The 17802-nt window shown below is 41.5% G+C and overlaps 1 protein-coding gene across 2 annotated transcripts in view; it reads left to right on the top strand.

Annotated features, from left to right (window-relative positions):
• grid1a (glutamate receptor, ionotropic, delta 1a) overlaps nt 1-17802 on the top strand; it is a 211424-nt gene that overhangs the window by 112495 nt on the left and 81127 nt on the right. For both annotated transcript variants that reach the window (XM_028989988.1, XM_028989987.1), the window contains exon 3: nt 14240-14524. In XM_028989988.1, the coding sequence (XP_028845821.1) occupies nt 14240-14524 (285 nt within the window). The remainder of the gene's footprint in view (nt 1-14239; nt 14525-17802) is intronic.

Here is a 17802-nt window from a genome sequence, read left to right as displayed (position 1 = left end):
AAACTTGAGATTGTGCTGAGAATTCTGTAACTCCATCAGCAGAGTTGTGGATTGAATGGCATGCACACTTTAATTGAGGTCAGTGCTAATTATTTTCCATGGGTCTTCTTTGGCAAAACTGTTGCTGTTCGTGGCATCAGTTGTTTATCTGCAAGTTATTGGGCATTTTGTATCCCAAGCAATGATAATGACTTGCATTATATGCAAAAAAGATGTTGCATTATATTTTTAATGGAGATCTTACAACATTGTACTGCAAGATCAGTAAATGCACAGGAATTTTTATTAATTCTGTAGGAAAAAAATTGTGCCCAAATGTTATGGCTTAAAAATGTTCTGAACTTACCAAAAAGTAAAGCCACAAAAGTACTCTATCCTTTATGGACTGATGATATTAACCTCTCCCAAAATAATGGAAAAATACAAAGCATGGTGGAGGCTGCCATTCCATGGCTTGGACTTTCATAGCAGCTACTGGAACAGACACCAACATTTCTGTTGATATAACTCATGATGGTCATAGCAGATTAAACACAGAAGTCGACAAAAATGCATTGTCTGCCATCTTACTGATGATGTTTCTACAAAGTTTTGGTCTGGCAAAAGAGTTTCAACCCATTTAGGCTTTTCACCTACTGATCAGTAGGCCATACGTCTCATGCAAACTTTATTTTCTCCAATACATTTGCTCACCCAAAAACCTGGGTTGTTTGATATGAAATGTGTGGTCTAACAGTTCTAGCTGTAAATACCACTGAAAAAAAAGTCTTCATATTGATCTTTAGATCTCAGGTACAAGTGGACAGCAAAAAAAAAAAAAAAAAACGATGGTTTAGTTGGTTCTGCTGAGATTATAGTAGTTTATAGAAAATAATGTATGTGTGCATTCACATTTTGTTTCCTCAGGTGTTTCCTCAGTTTCTCAAGGACTAGTTCTCCCTCAGGTTGATAGCAGCTTTGTAATAAGCAGCATGAGTGTGTTGTAACGGGCCATTGTCAGGTTAATGCAGAATCTCGAATGGCACCCACTGGGACACCCTTTGTTTTGGCTAATACCTGTTCAGGCTTCAGCATGCTTGATATGGATTAATGAAGAGGCTTGATGGCTTTCTGTGCAATTAACTGTGCATAATTTCTAAGTCATGCTTTTGTTTTTCTGGCAGCTGGGTTAGCTGTGGTATTGTGGTGACATTTTGTGAAGCTTTGCTTTGGTACTGAATTCCTGCCACCTCTCGTCTTTTATGTTCATTCATAAATAATAACTTTTGTATTAAGCAACAAGACAAATGGGTTTAATACATATGATAAATACTTTGGGTCATCTGTTTTGTGAAGAATTGTTGTACAGATAATTCGACATGTCTTTGGTTGTTTCATAATTTATGATGTTGCTCTACACTCTGAATGCACAAAAAGGGGACCGCATGGAAGCCACATGGTGCTAAGGTGCCTTTGTCTACATTTAGCACAGTAAATAATGTGCCTTTTCAGGAAATACTTAAGACTAAAAAAGCCTCGAACGTACACAAAATAAAAGGGGGTTGGGTTCTGAGTTCTTAAGTGAATGGTATTTACCAAATGAGGGATTTCAATGACAGATATTTTAAAGAACGTATGTACGTTGCTCTGGATGCTGTATATGTAAATCAGCACATTATTATCCACACAGGGTAGAGTGAATAAATAGTATATAACCAGAATAAAAAATGTATTATTCAGTATATAGCATGGCCTGGGTTTTTTACCCAGATCACGTTTTTCATCAGGGCGCCCTTTACAGTCAACTTACATTTTTTTTCCAGATTGTCTGTTTGTTATTATTATTATTATTATTATTATATTTTTGTGTTGTTGTTTTGGGGGTTTTAACAAACTAAGGAGCAGAACCTTCAAGCTCTCATCAATCAAAAAAAAAATTATGATAAAATTATTCGAAGAATACATTCCTTCAAGAGCTTTGACCGCTGGGGCCCGTTTGCTAAAAGTGCCCTGGCACCAAGACGGCATGAATGATACAGAGATGTAGAACTCGAGCCATACAATCCTTTTGGGAAACTAATTCCTCTTCCCTATCACCTCTCCCAGAAGAGACGTAATGGTGAGGAAGCAGATTAGCCGATATCACTTTAGGAGGTGACTCTGTTGGCATTTGGGATTCGCCAGCCCCTCAGCAGGGACCTGATAATGCCTTGGCGATATTGCCATGGCGACAGCCACTTTGTGAAGAGGCCGTTCATTGACACCGAATTGTGTATGATCCTTATCGCCACTGTGTCTAGCAGCAGTCTCTCTCGGCGTCAGGGGTTTAATTCCGGTGGTGCAGCACCTTAAACGCAATGGCTTTGCATGGATAGCAGCTGAGCTCATGGTCACTGTCTCTATGTCCAGTATCTGGACTTTCCAGTCCAATAAAACCCATCCAGTTTGATTGGCACAAGACTAAAATGAAAGTGGGCATGGCTCCAGTGTGAGCTGAAGCGACTGAGTCAGGCCTTACTGTGGCGGATTCTGCCAGCACTGGTGACCTGTCAACTCGTTTCATCACTTTAATAAAAGCGGGCCGCAGCGGGCAGTGGAATACATCACTGTACGCTTCGCTAAATTTAGCCCTTTAGTTCTTTGCTGTAGGTCTGGTCTTTGAAGATCGATGGGTGACCCACAGTTGGGGTCAAGACAATCGTGTCAATCACCAGTACCCCCCTTCACACACACACTTACTCACAACCAGGGACGCCAAACACATTGTATTTACTAAATTACTGCATCTATTTGAAGTTTTAATTAAAATGGAATTCAATGTCACTCTTTGCATTTTAAATTTAGATTAGGGGTCATTGGGAGCTTCTCTGGCACAGAAACATATAATCTTGCCCACTTGCAACTTCTTCTGTGCGGTGCTCTGTAATGTCAAGTTGAGGCAGCTTCAAGCCGTTATTTGCATTTACGTTTGCAACATTTTGGGCAAATATCAGCACTCAAGTATTCCAATTCACCTCTTTTACATACATATGAATGCAACCTGCATCTGTTTATGACTCTAAGGCAGTAATCAGTAGAGACTGTGAATCTAAAAGCTGCGTAAGTGAACAATTAATTTCCCCCATATAGTCTGGAAAGAGGAGCCATTTTTGCATCTTTCTCACCTGACTGTTTTCTTTTTAAAACACTTTTTCAAAGGTCACATTTTGTACCCCTATGAAGAGACATTACTGTTCAGTAACATCAACATCAATTTACTAACGTCACCCCATACATATGAATGAATGTGTTAATTATGCCCAACTTTAAATAAGCTCCTCCAAGCAGATGTTTGATGAAAGAAGTGATGAAGAAACCAAACCAACCACTTACTCCCTACTTAATTTTTTTTTTACTTTGTGTGTGTGTGTTTTTTTTTTTGTAGTGTAACAATTAATTCATCATCCACTGTTTTAAAAGGCCGCATCTTGTCACATTTCTGTTTTGAAAATCTTCTCACTTATTAGAGAGAGAGAAATTCCTAAAGGCCACAGCTTGAAGCCCATGGTTGCTGTGTGTGTGTTGTAGATGTGCTCATTATCTTCAGGAGACTGGGTACCTGGGGTTAGCCAAGTGCAGGTGCTTGGACTCCCTGGGCCGAGCGGAAAATGTCAGCATCATGCATGTATGAGTTTGTATTTAAGAGCCCTGCTTAATGATCATCAACCATCACATCTGCAGTAAGAGATCCATTAAGATACATAATTATAATTAACTTTCTAAACTTTTAAAAGTCAGACGGTTTCTTTCGGCAGGTGTGTTTGCATGAGTGGTGGAGTATGTAATGCTCTGCAAGGCTTTTTAAAATGTATTTATTTTTGTATTGTTTAGTATTAATGTAGCAGAATGACAGTAATAGAAAACGCTCAGTGCACAATGTGGACAGTATTGGGCCACCTCTAATTTGTGACCAATAGCCCCATAAAATCAAACCCCTAGTAATGCTGTCGACATTGTGATACAAAATGGTTTGTTCTGAAGAGCGCAGTGATTTTAGGTGTATTTGAATGATATGACTTCAGGAACAGTAAGTGCTATTCTTGACATTCAGACATGAGGCGGAAGATGGCCGCCTTGTCAACAACTGCTAAAGTCCATTGTGTGTAAATGTCGCCAACTATCTGCTGATTGCATATCTGATTTCAAACTTCAACTGTAATGCAAACAGAGTTTCATGGGAATGGGTTTCCATGGCAGAGCAGGAGCACACAAGCCTCACATCACCAAGTCCAAATTCCAAGCACTGGATGGAGTGATGTAAAGCATACGTCACTGGATTCTGGAGAAGTGGAATTGTGGAATGGGTTACTTTTTCGATGCAGTCTGCAGTACTGCATGTCTGTTTAGAATCAATATTCTTTAGAATCCTGTGATTTCGGAATTAGAGCCTACTCTTGGGCAGTGGTGGCCTAGCGGTTAAGGAAGCTGCCCTGTAATCAGTAGGTTGCCGGTCTGAATCCCGATCAGCCAAGGTGCCACTGAGGTGCCACCGAGCAAAGCACCGTCCCCACACACTGCTCCCCAGGCACCTTTCATGGCTGCCCACTGCAAGGGTGATGGTTAAAAGCAGAGGACACATTTCGTCATGTCACTGTGTGCTGTGCTGTGTTTCACAATGACAATCACTTCACTTTCACTGTAGTGGTGAAAATTAGACATACAAAAATTATATAGATTTTTTCCAAGTCTTGTTTAGACTTTTTCAGTACTTGAGGCTTCATTTTTACAGTGCGCATTGTGTCTCTTCTGAGGACTTGGTGTTGGTCTGATAACATATGTGTGCAGAATTTGCATTACTGTTCCACTCCCCTGGCATTTATGTTTCACACGACTTCTGCTGGAAGGAGACAGAACATGTGGGATGCACCTCCTTCTGCACAACACAACCATCAGTACAACACTGATCATACAGTGAGAGTCATTAGAGATTTGCTTGTGAATGCAGCGAGACATCGTGGGAGAACTGTCAGGATCCGGTCCAGAAGGGGCTAGGTGAACAGTTTCGTGTTTGTCCTGTGTTATTATGTTTGCTGACTGAAACGAACAGGGCAGCATCATACAGGCAGACACATGAAAACAGTTCACCGTCAGGTCGCTGTTTGGTGATGTTTCCCCTGTCTCCACGTAATAAACCCCTGTCTTGTGATGTCGTGCGTAAGCGTCCATCTTCCTCGCCATGTCCAGCCATCGCGACAGAACGATCTGAACAGATTTGGACTCAGCCGACGTTGAGATCCAAGGAACCGTTGTTTTCCCGGGAGGAAGCCACCAGCCCCCTTGTCCTTGGCCAGTGTTGGTTTCATATTTTGCAGGGTCCCGACACGCCCGATGGGTTTTCCGTGCGGTCGAGGACACCTGCCCCATGGTTAAATGTCTGGTGCCATTCAAGGCGAAGAGAAGCATCCATTCGGCAGGGCGTGCCAGAGACTGACCGGAGCGGCGGGCACTTATGAACAGCAGACACGGCGCCGCCGGTCCCCCATGGATGGGCCATGCTGTTTCCCGGGATGAACTCCCCTCCCTTCATGGACTGTGTAGGGTGGCATGCCGGGAGTCCTGCCTAGGGGGCGGGTACTGTCAGGATCCAGTCCGGATTCCTGATTGTTTTCGCCTGTGTCTGTCTGTATAAAGCTGCCCTGGTCGTGTCTGGTCGTTGTCGGGTCGTTGTTTGGTGACGTTTGCCCTGCCATGAGCACCATGTAATAAACACCTGTCTCATGACATCGCACGTCATGACGTCCTCCTTCCTCGCCATGTCCAGCCGTCTTGACAAAAACGCATGCTGAGATGCCCATTCTTGCTCTGGCCTTGCGGTCTTTGATTCTTCCTGAGGTGAGAGGGTAGACTAATTTGTTCACAATTAGCGCTTCCCCCCAAACGACTCCCCTATCTTCCGCCTGTCATTTTAAGAACTTCAGCCGTGAAGTTGAGATGGTGCGAACTGGCGTGTCCAAACCGCTTTCTTTCTTTCCAAGAAATGAGCCAGAAGGGAAAAGCCTTGCAGTCCCATGCCAGAGATGGCTGATCACAGCTGTGTGTAGCTCTAAGCTCCACACCAGTTGCCAGTTTTACCCCAGTGTGCCGACAGATCTCTCTAAGTACATAAAGTTTAGTGCAGCACTTTTTTCCCCCCTTCAATTAAGCATTTGCTTCCACCCCTGCCTTGCTTTTACATCCCTTGTGGGTGAAAACAAATCATTTGCTGTTACAACCACAGCTGTCTCTCACAGTTCTCAGCCATGTTGGTCTATCAGTGCCGTCGTCCTATTGGTGGTTTAAAAAGCTGTTAAACTCAGTTCGCTTAAAACGTACAATCCTGATCGCATTGTGTCGGACAGCGTATGAGGTGACCCCACAGCACCGGGGCGAGAAAACAAATCGAAAACGGCAAAGTGCCATATCTGTCTGGCCGTTTGGGGCGTGATTCAAGACGACACACAACAGAGTGGCAATGAGATGCTGTTTATTTATCCTCTAAGTAAACTGTCATTTCTCATGATTTACGGTGGGAGCTGAGCTTCATTATGCTGGTGATCGCATCAGCTCTTATTTGTGCCCGGCGGCTGAAGTAATAGTTGCCTGTGTGGATTGGTGTACACATTCACATCCAAGCAGCTATCTCTCCTGTGATTGAAAGCTATGTGCCTGCTAATGTGATGTCTGTAACTACAATAAAAAAGGCCCCACACATCAGTGGAGCATTATGGTTATGTTAAAAAACTTAGAAAGCATTTAGCCTGCTATTGCAACCCTGATATTGTTTTCTTATTTACTGTGTAAAATATTTAATGTATAAACTTTTTACACACATTTGTTTTGGTTATTAAGGAAAAGATTCTATCATAGCAATTGTGTAATCTTCTAAGTATGTTCCCTTTGTTTTAGTGTCCTTAATTAACATGCGAGAAGCACTGAGATCGTGTTGATGTGGTCACAGGCACTGCTGTCATTGATGAATTCTTTCCTAAATAGATCAGAATGTGCATATAATACATTTATTAAACCAAATATCATTAAAGATAAATATATGAAAGGTAAATGGTGATTTGCCCATTTTTTTACATTATTGAGGATGTATGGAAAGGGGTCATGATTTATTTTAAGCAATGTGAAATTTGAAAGTCCACAGAGAAACATACCTGACAAAAGAAAGTACTTGATAACTGTGGTTACTCTGTTTTTGCCGAATGCTGGTGTCAATTCAATTCTAGAGATTAAAGATAAAATTCATTGTTATATCTAATAATCTTGTGAATATTGCCTGCTTCTGGATTTTACTGGTAGGTTTTAAATATAGTGAGCATATAGAACAAAAGAACACTCTATGAAGAATTAAACATGTCTTAATTGTTTCGTTAAACACAGCAATAGCAAAATGATCCAATGAATGAATTCCAAATTTCATCTACACTGAAACCTACTCACTGAATACTTTGGAATTTTTAATCATGTTGGGGTGACAATGAAACTAAGAATGTTCTACATACATTACAAATGAAGCATGCAATATCTGCATGGCTTATTGGTATAATGGATTTTGGTAGAGCCGAAGAATTCACTACAGTTGTAGATTTACAAGACGTAGTGATAACTGGAGAGTACAGATCACCTCGATCATGAACTTGTGCACCCCTGGTGTTCTCTCAGGTGGTGCTATAGTGTCCTCCACAAGCGAGGCAGCCACGCTATAAATGTTATCATCGTTCTTCCACGTTCATCAAACCGTTCAGTCTCCACATGTGCCCTGGAGATGCAGGTGCTGTTGTGCAGGAGATAAATGTGGTTCCTCTGAGAGGATTTCTCTTTTTTTTTTTTTTTTTTTTTGACATCTGCCTTACTCTCTAGTAGGCCGAGTGGACCTACGAGACGAAAGCCTTGAATCTGCCCGAATGGCCAAGAGGGAACAAGGCGTGTAGACAACCAGACAGCGGGCTGGTAGATTTCTGTAATTGTTTCTCGTTTATAACGAGTTGGTGGGAGAGACATCTGGAGAATGGGGGATGTGATGAAGGAGTGGGCAAAATAAAAGATGTCACACATGAGAACATTCTGAACTCTGGGGTCTAGTATGCTAGAGACGTGAGCCACGATCAGCCCTCAAAGACCAGACAAAGCACAGGACAGAATGATGAAATGAAATATAAAAATCTTTATAATATCTGTCTGTGCGCTTCTGACCATTTCATGTGAAGGTAAATAAGTACAAAACCACAAAGCCATCCACAAAAGCCAAGACATGTCTATGCTAATTGAAAATTAAAAGAGATGACTGGAAAAAAACTTTTTTTCACGGTTTGACTGCGCTTTTGGAATATTTTTCGCTTCCTGAATAAGAGTGTGGTTATACAGGGCAATCTCCTCCCTTAGACAGGGCACAGATTATATGCACAAGTCTCCTGGCCATGTGGCCCAAGGTCATTACCCTATTTAAAGCACGTTCGCCAGCCACTGTTATTCCAGAGAGCCCAAGGGAAGACGTTGGCTGCATTGCAACATTTTTCTTTTCCTGAACACGTGTATTTGAGTTGTTCTGTTAGATACTTAAATACAAAATACATATATTCCTCCAGATTCCTCATTCTCCAACCGTGGTGTTCATCTTCTCTAGTCTGCATTTAACCCATCACCTTTCTGCAAACAGGGGGCAACCACTAAACTGCGCCCAGGGAGCGGTGCATTGGGATGGTACGGCACTGCATTTACCTCCGGTTACAGGTCCACTTCTTCAGCCTCAGCCTCAGCCACTGCCCCAAGTTGCTGTGTGTTTAAATGCAGTGCAGTTGTTATTCCGAATGTTCTCCCTTGTTTTAACTTGGTTTATTTGACAAATATGTATTTTTAAGATGGTCATAAATATCTCTACTGTCCATGAAATTAATGTATTTATCAATAAAGTGGTTAACCTTAATGAAAGTACTATTATAGAATTAACTATGCTCATCCATACATGTATCTACACCAGCGTACTCAAGTCAGGGTCATGGGGGGAACTTTGGAGCATGCACTTGGCATAAGTTAAGAACTGCTTGACGTTCATCCATTTACAATTAGCAGCATTTGGCTGATGCGCTTATCCAGAGCGACTTGCATAAGCGCTTTAAAATATCCATCAGTGATATCTGGTTGACTAGGACCCCTCCTGTAGATACACTTCGCTTAACAACTTTTTTTTCATTAAGTAAGTGTACTTAAGAGCTCTTACTAGTTTGACTAGCCCAGTGTAGGCATTTCAAAAGGCATTAACAGCTAATGCCACAGACTAGGCCTAACAGGCAGTTATGCAGCCAGTGACACTTTTGTTTCAGTCCACTTTTTTAAAAGACATGATTGAATGTTGTTGAATGCTATTTCCCAGTTGTGGGAGATTTCATTCCACAAAAAATAGAAATTAAAAAGACATATAAAACAAGATTATCCCTGGCGTTTTCCCTCAGAATGCTCCATAATGACCATCGATCAACTGAGTAACAAAATGACATGGTGTGGTTGCATGATATCAGTATCCCCTTTGTGTGAGGGGGCATATATGCATGTGATTTGTTGTGTCCTGTACTTCATACTTGTCATTAAATAATTTAAAATGAAGGTGCAAAAAATAATTACTCCAAAACAGCAACACTGTTGCCTCGATTCATTTACTCTTTTAAAAAAAATGGTTGGCTCTTGCCCAGTTTGAACTGCTGGAAGCCTGCAACTGATAAGTCCAAACTTCAGAAATGAAATTGCTTTGTGCATTGCGTTTCACTTCACTCTTGGGCATTGCTGGGCATTATTATTTATGACGGACACAATGCAACAGGAAATAATTTTCATTCAGGCAGATAGTGTGGGGACCTTGACAAAAGGATTTTAGTTTTGAGTACAGAGGGAGTCAAGAAGTAAATAGAAGGACCCAAATGCATACAGTTCCAAACACCATTTTTTTTAACTTAAACTGGACAAACAAAGGGCTCTGCTTGAGAACAGGGGAAGTGGAAACGGGGACACTTGCTCGAGGACTTGTCCCCACCCACTCCACCAAAAGAAAACGGAAAAGCACAACACTTCACTCAGGCCAACGACAAGAAAAGACGAAGACAAGACGAAAGAAAACCACTGCAGTAGTGCAGGATTCGCGCCTTGGGGGTGTGCCAGGGGTGCGTGGTCCGGTCAGGCTCCGCTGTGACACTCAGTTTTTCCTCAGAATTCTAAACACCCCCCCCCCCAAAAAAAAAAAACACAAAAAAAATTGGCTTGAGATCTTAAAGTGAAGTGAAGTGATTGTCACATGTGATACACAGCAGCACAGCACACGGTGCACACAGTGAAATTTGCCCTCTGCATTTTACCCATCACCCTGAGTGAGCAGTGGGCAGCCATGACAGGCGCCCGGGGAGCAGTGTGTGGGGACGGTGCTTTGCTCAGTGGCACCTCAGTGGCACCTTGGCGGATCGGGATTCGAACCGGCAACCTTATGAGTACGGTGCCGCTTCCTTAACCGCTAGGCCACCACTGCCCCAAATTTGCTAAAATAAGAAAGAACTGAGAAAGCACATGTGCAAGTATTCACAGCCTGTGCTCAATACTTGGCTGATGCAGCAGTTTTGAATATGATGCCACAAGCTTGGCATACTTTCCGGTAACGCAGTGCAGGGTAATGCAGGGGCTGACTGGAGCAGACCGGTGGCGGTGATGATGCTGGAGTGACAGGCAGAGCAGACGAGCTGAGGGTGAACTGGGGGCGGGACAATGTGAGGTTTATGACCAATTAAATGTGATACTAGTCACAGTCAAAATGTGCCACAAAGGGAAGTCTCATGTTGTCATGGACATGTGGCAGGGAAGTGGAAAACCCAATCGGCCCACGCGCTTGGGTAAAATTGATGAGGCACGTAGGCCTAGGCACAGACTCAGGACATGCCCACACTGAGGGTAAAGTGATGGATGACAGAAGGAGGATGGGACATGGCAAGGATACATTTACTGATTATAACAGATGCAAACGATCTAGATGATCAGGGGACCACAGGACAATCTGAAACTGCGATGAGGGATTCATTGACCGGCGAATTTTTGAGATCCTGGAACAAATGAGACAGACAAATTTAATACAAAAAAACTGGAAAAAAAATACTGTACTGAATACTACATTACCGAATAATTAACATCAGTCTAGTGTGCTGTTTGTTTTAGAATGTACTTTGATGCCAAATAGAGATATTGTTGCTAAGCTAATATGAATAAAACTGACTGCAATTTTGAGAGATTGCAGGATGCATATCTATCTGCCAGTTAAGCAGTGATAAGGGAATAAACAGGGACTCGCCAGTTCATTGAATGACCTACATTTCCAACACAGTGGTGGAAACGGTTCGGTGGATTCACACATGGCTTCTCGTTTTAATACATATACAATTTTTTTGGTTTTGTTTTCCTGGTTGCTGACCTGGTTTCAGTCCAGATACTAACATTGCCCGTGTTCTTGTAGATGTCCTCTTGATGCTTTCGGTTCCCCCCACAGCACAAGGAAGTTTAGGTTTGGTGAATTGGTTATGTGCTAAAAAAAAAAAAAAAAAAAAGCAAAACCATGGACAGGCTCCTGATCCCTCCTGCACATCTAACCCAACTAAATGTGTTTCAGAAAAGGATAGATGGATGGGCGGACCTCACACGTCCCAAATGTGACAACGGCTCTTTGGCTAAAGCAACAGGAGATGATGATGATAGATGATGAGGAAGCAAACAGCGCTGATAGAAAGGGGCTGATCATGAAATTGTCCTCTGCATACGAATGTCTGTCGCTGGCGGTCCCCGAAGCCAAACAATGCGCTGCCTCACCTATCCTTTGTCCTTGGCCATTTTTTCGACGAAAATTACTGGAGCAACTCGGCCTTTGATTGTGTAATGATAAACATCTCCAGACCGTTATAATAAGCATTCTTGATCTCCCCCCTTTGTGCACGATGCTCAGCCGTGGGAGAGGCAATCACACAAGCGATATCTGTGTTATAAATAATCACAGCACAGTCTGAATTCTATTCATGCACAGAAAAAAAAATCCGATAATGCATGGATGTGAAAAGGTTTTTTTTTTTCTTTTTATGCTGTAGCTGACTTTAGCTCTTCTATTCAGTTAAGCAAAAAAAAAACATTTTTTTATGTGATAAAAAAAAGGCATTATTAAACACAAATGCATAATTCAAACATTTCTCACTAATACAAGCGTTTTCTCCTCCCTTCATCTTCTATGAAACGTCAGTCTCCTAAGGAAGGGTTGGCGTGTGGTGGTTCCCATTTGGATTGTGGAGAGATAAAAAAAAAATAGATGTGGTCTTTTTTTTTTTTTTTTTTTTTAGTTCTGTTTTGTATTTTTAATCTGTTTCCTTGGCCATGTCTCACCACACATGTCTGCTCTCTGCACAACTCCATGTGAGTCTGAAGCACCGCAGGGCTTTTCGAGGCCTACTGTTCACCGGCCCTTATCGCCACGCGGTGTGGTGCGAGGAGTGGCTTCTTTCACTGGCTTCTGTCATGTTTCCAGACAGAGACGAAATCGGGCTGACGCATGGGCCAATGTTATTTTTCTCTTACTCTCCAGCAAATTCATCACTGTGTTGTGACTGGTGTGCCACGCCTAAGTACTTGCTGAAAATGATTCACACATTCCGCTTGCAGAGGTTGGGGGGGGACGGGACGGGACGGGACATTGAAAATGTTTGTTTATTACTATTATTCTTGTTTTTACAGCAAAACACAGAACCAGTCACCTATGTGTAAGCTTTTAATCTACTTTTTGATTCTGTGCTAGTCCTTTGTGGGCTAAAACCAAATTCAGACCTCGGTTTGTGTAACATTGTCCCTAATCCGCCCGACAGATGTGCATTAAATGCTTTCATTGAAAAGCTTAGGTGCACCAGAGATTCAAAACCCAGATCTGGATTAACATCTGAATAATACCCATCCATCTGATTGACAGCATAATAATGGAGTAAGCTTCTAATGAGACATGTTATTCAATTAAGTCCTCTGAAATTCATCCTAATATTCTCACCGTGGAGCGGAGATGGGGGGAACTTGCAAGCAAAAACTCAAACACTTAGATCCGTCATTTATAGACATGGCACATTTGTTTATTTCTAATAAGAAGACAATTATTCCGATAGGTGCCTTTTTGTTGGGCAATCATTGACACAGGTAAAGACAAGAAATGGGTGGATTTGGATTTTGCTAACAAACATTTGCTATGAAGAGTAAATGCGTATGTGCTGTAAAGACACTTCCTCAGGGACTGTGAGACAAGCATTGGTGTAGTCTCCTTAAATCTTGCACTACAGGGGACCTGAAAACAGATAACTCGGCTCAATAGCCTGAAACTGTAAAGACACTCACAAGTGGAATGTGGAACAAAAAGAAAAGTTAATGTAGTGTAGTGGCCCTACACACCACAGTCTGTGGCAAGGGTCGAAATTGCTTTCCCCTCCATTCAATCTCAAGTCATTTTGGAGATATTTGTTTTCAGATGTCCTCACAGTCAGGGTTGGGGAAAGAAAATCTTTTTTTTAAGGCCAGTTGATCACATATACACTGTATTGACCAAAAAGCATCTAATGAATACAAACATTTAACATAGAACTTTTCCTGCTTTGGTTAATGGCAAAGAGTTGTAATGAGATGATGTGTGTGTCTGTGCGTGTGTGTGTGTGTGTGTCTAGCATTAAGTGCTTTACTGGGGACTTTCTTACTTACTTTCTTACTTATCATGTTCTGATTATGTTAGTCAGATCAGTCTGCATGATCATTTTTACTTTCACAGGGATAACCATGCCAGAGTAGCCGATCATAGTGCTGTGATTTGGTGGTAGGACACACAGACGTTGCTACCAAGGAATATCTCAGGGCTATTTATGCTATTGGAGAAAAAAACGATCCAACATGCTACACTTTCCCAAGGCTTTCTACACGTCATGTTGATTAAGTCAATTAATATTAGAATTTCCGGTTGGATTTCTGCGGTCCTCATTTCAGCCCTGACATCCACTCCATTAGACTTTGTCTACTTTTCCTCTCCCTTCTTTGTCCTAAATTTCTATTCTCTTCCACTATAACTAGGTTTTTAGTCTCAGTTTGCTTTTTGTCCAACAGACCTCCACTCTGAACTTCTCTTTTTGTTCATGATTCCTCACCATGTTTTGCCCATTTCCTTTAATCTTCTCTTTCTCTCCCTCTTTCTGCTCTCCTCCAGCATGTGAGCTGATGAGCCAGGGGATACTGGCACTGGTGTCATCTACAGGCTGCGCCTCCGCTAATGCCCTGCAGTCCCTGACTGACGCCATGCACATCCCCCACTTGTTCGTACAGCGCAACGGCGAGGGCACGCCGCGCACCGCCTGCCAGCTCAACCCCAGCCCCGACGGGGAGCGTTACACCCTGGCAGCTCGCCCGCCCGTGCGCCTCAATGACGTCATGCTCACGCTCGTGTCAGAGCTGCGCTGGAACAAGTTCATCGTGTTCTACGACAGTGACTATGGTGAGTACAGTGTGTGTGTTTTGTGTATTTTTTTGTCACTAGTGACCTTTTGCACTCAATTATGGTGCATGCAATTAGCCCCCCAGAGCCACATTGCTACTTAGTCTGTGGTTTTCACCTCAGTGCTTTTTTATTTTTTTTTATTTTGCAATTACTAATGTGTTCATTTTTAAAACGGCACTACATGCTGGAATTTGGTGGAGGTAATTGGAAATAGTTGTGTTGTTAATTAAGAAATAAAATGAGAGGAACACATTAGCTCACTGGAGAATTCATCATGACAGGATAAGAAGAGTTGGGCAAAAAGTAGTAATAGCTAAATGCTGAATATATTGCCATAAGTATATTGAGTAATACACACACACATATACATATATTTACATAAATGAATATTGTCATGATACTCTTAGAACTCATTATACTCTTTGCTGCATCATCATTCGTTCACATCTCTTTATGGGTGGACTAACATGAAATGAATATCTACATTAATATTTATTATTGACTATCATCTACATTTGGTTGTGTGAAGCAGATTAGTATGCAACCGCCTTCCAGCACGTGGGTCACTGTCAAAATATGCAGGAGTACTAATTTGGGACACACTGCAGCTCGCTATTGGCGAATGACCATGAATAGAATATGAACACAAATCATTTTTTATTGAATGTCATCCATATCCTCAAGTTACTGAAATTTGTATATGTATCACAGCTGTAAATTTACAACAAATTTACCTTGTAGTGTTCAGTGTTGGGAAGATTATTTTGTTACTTCCAGGTGTGGACAGTCCAGCTCAACTAAAATTGTAATTTTTAATATTTCAATAAGTACTTTTCTTACAGTAATCTAACTAATTAAAATTACATTTATTTGTGATCAAATTATGTTACATGTAACTCTACTCCCCAACCCTGGTAATGTTGAATGAGTGTAAGTATCAGGTGGCAGGACCTGGGGCGCGTTCGCGGTAGCTGGTGGGACTGGTGGTAGTCCGTGGGTTATTGGGCTGTCCTAGCAGAGATGCTTGGAGCGTGGGAGGCGCTGAGCAGTGGGTGTGGGGGGGTGGGGATGCAGAGGACGAAGAGGAGTCAGACAGAAACAGTCAGTACTGGGATCATCTGGGGCGAAAGCGGAAGAAGCGTCATGGAGGAGGCAGGGGTTAAAGGCAAGGGCCAGAAATTGTCACTACACTGATTAGTATAAATTAGTATAACCAGTTCCAGTTCAGTTTTGCTATTAAATCTCATCTATGTATGAACTCGGTGAAGTGTGAGTGGATGAATTCATGAAAAACATTTGGCATTTGTGACTGTAATGTAAGTACAGTTTCCAGCTTTCCCTCTGTTCCTGACCCTCAGTGACCTGTTTAAAACTGTCAGGTCCTGTGGGGAGGGCTGCTTAGCAATGAAAGCAGTGATCTAGAAGACAAAGACGAAAGGGGGATGCTCAGCAGCGGCTGCATAATAAATCGGCCTGAACAGGATGTACTGGGACTGTGCTACGCTGCATTGGTTATTTCTGTGAAATTTGCTGTGTAAAATAGTCCTTTGGGCATCAGAGGACAGCTGCTGTTCGCATATTGTGGCTATAATTCATCTGGCATGTACATCATTCCAGGCGTTCAGATTTTGTACTTTTTTGCCATTAGATTAGTACACTCTTTATACATGAGTGTTTTTATGTGCTTTGAAGTACAAGCTTTAAGAGCCAAAGCTGATGGTTTGAATCCCTTTCTAACATTTATTGGCCTGTTATCTTCCATTATTTAAAGGGTTTGAAGTTAACAGGTGAAATGTTCCAATCCAGACACACAGAAATGCTAAATGATGGTGCTTGTGGGACAGCATGGTACAGGGGATTATATAATAGGTTCCTGTGATATTAATACAGGCTAGATAAAGCAGCCATATTCAGTAGTCAGGGTTGTCAAATTGCTTTTAAAATGGGCTGGAGAATAACTTGTGACATAATCCAGGTATACAAGATTTGAACAGGTTTAGATGCTGTTCATCCATAATGCTATTACACCTACACACGTTATTACTGAATCACTGTGAATTTCTGATAACGAAAAAAAAAGACAGTGTAATATTATAATTTGTTCATTTCATTTTTTTCTTGATTTGATGCCTGTAAGCATAAAAGAGCCGTCTATGATTTGATGATCTGTCTATGTCTGATCATTTTAAATATGTAATAACGTACACTTGGTGGCCGTTCCCAGCCAAATGCCAGTGTGAAACCAGAACAAAATAAGAAAGTGAACGTGAAAGTGGCTTGTCATCATTTTCCCTCTGAGTAAAATGTTCTTATTTAGTACAGCTTCAAAGTTAAAGATTTTTAACTTTTACATAACCCCCTTTTTCTCATTTCTCTCATAAATCAGCATTTGTCAATTTAGGCCAGGGACTCCTTAGGCAGATGAATTTTTCCAAGGATCCCTTCAACAAAACCCAACTAGCATTATGTATTAAAACAAAGTTATGAAACCTTACAAGCTTGTTTGAATTAGAAAAGCTCAATAAATATTCTGTTAAATCTTAATAATGTCTGGCTTCACAGCCTCAATCACAAGCAGTTGTTTTTTTCCTGGACCCTACTCAAAAACCATTGTTTTACATATTGTAATGTCTAAACAGCTAAAGCACAAATAAGTTATGGTCATGGCAAACATGTCCACCATAACGGTTTTACACGTATAGACATTGTTCTGTGGGCCTGTCTGAATGATGAAATCTCTCATGTAAAAACCGCCATTCCTCATGTAGATCTGCTGCCCCATCGATTTTCTCAGAGTGGCATAACTCATAAAGATCTCAAGCAAACTGTCAGCCATTCTGCTAAGACATCAATCAGATTTAGTGAAGTGCATGGTAAATCTGGCATTTTTATTTGTTTTAAGGTTTTGTTTATTTCATTGTATTGTGTTTTATATTATTTTTTCTCTATATGAGAGTTGACGCTGGGCTGAGCATTTAATGGCACTCGAGTCCCGTCATCTAAAAGAGAAAATGTGCAGTAGAGGCCTGGTTCATGAAAGCCTAGTGATTTTCACTTTAAACCATCTACCTCCAGGGGGACTGGAACAATGTGTGGCCTGTTTCTTTTCTTTCTGAACTAATCTTTCTAATCATTGTGTTAACAGGGAGCCATTAATGAATATGCAAAACATTTCCATATGGGAATATGGAAAACAATGAGTAGTGAGTGGAGAGAATATAAAATCCACTCCATGAGAGGAATGATAATAGCACAATCTTTCTTGCCTTTGTATT

The sequence above is a fragment of the Denticeps clupeoides genome, chromosome 8 (assembly GCF_900700375.1).
Source record: "Denticeps clupeoides chromosome 8, fDenClu1.1, whole genome shotgun sequence".
Classification (NCBI taxonomy): Eukaryota; Metazoa; Chordata; class Actinopteri; order Clupeiformes; family Denticipitidae; genus Denticeps; species Denticeps clupeoides.
The sequence above is the reverse complement of the archived record's forward strand: the minus strand, read 5'-3'. Positions and strand labels throughout refer to the sequence as shown.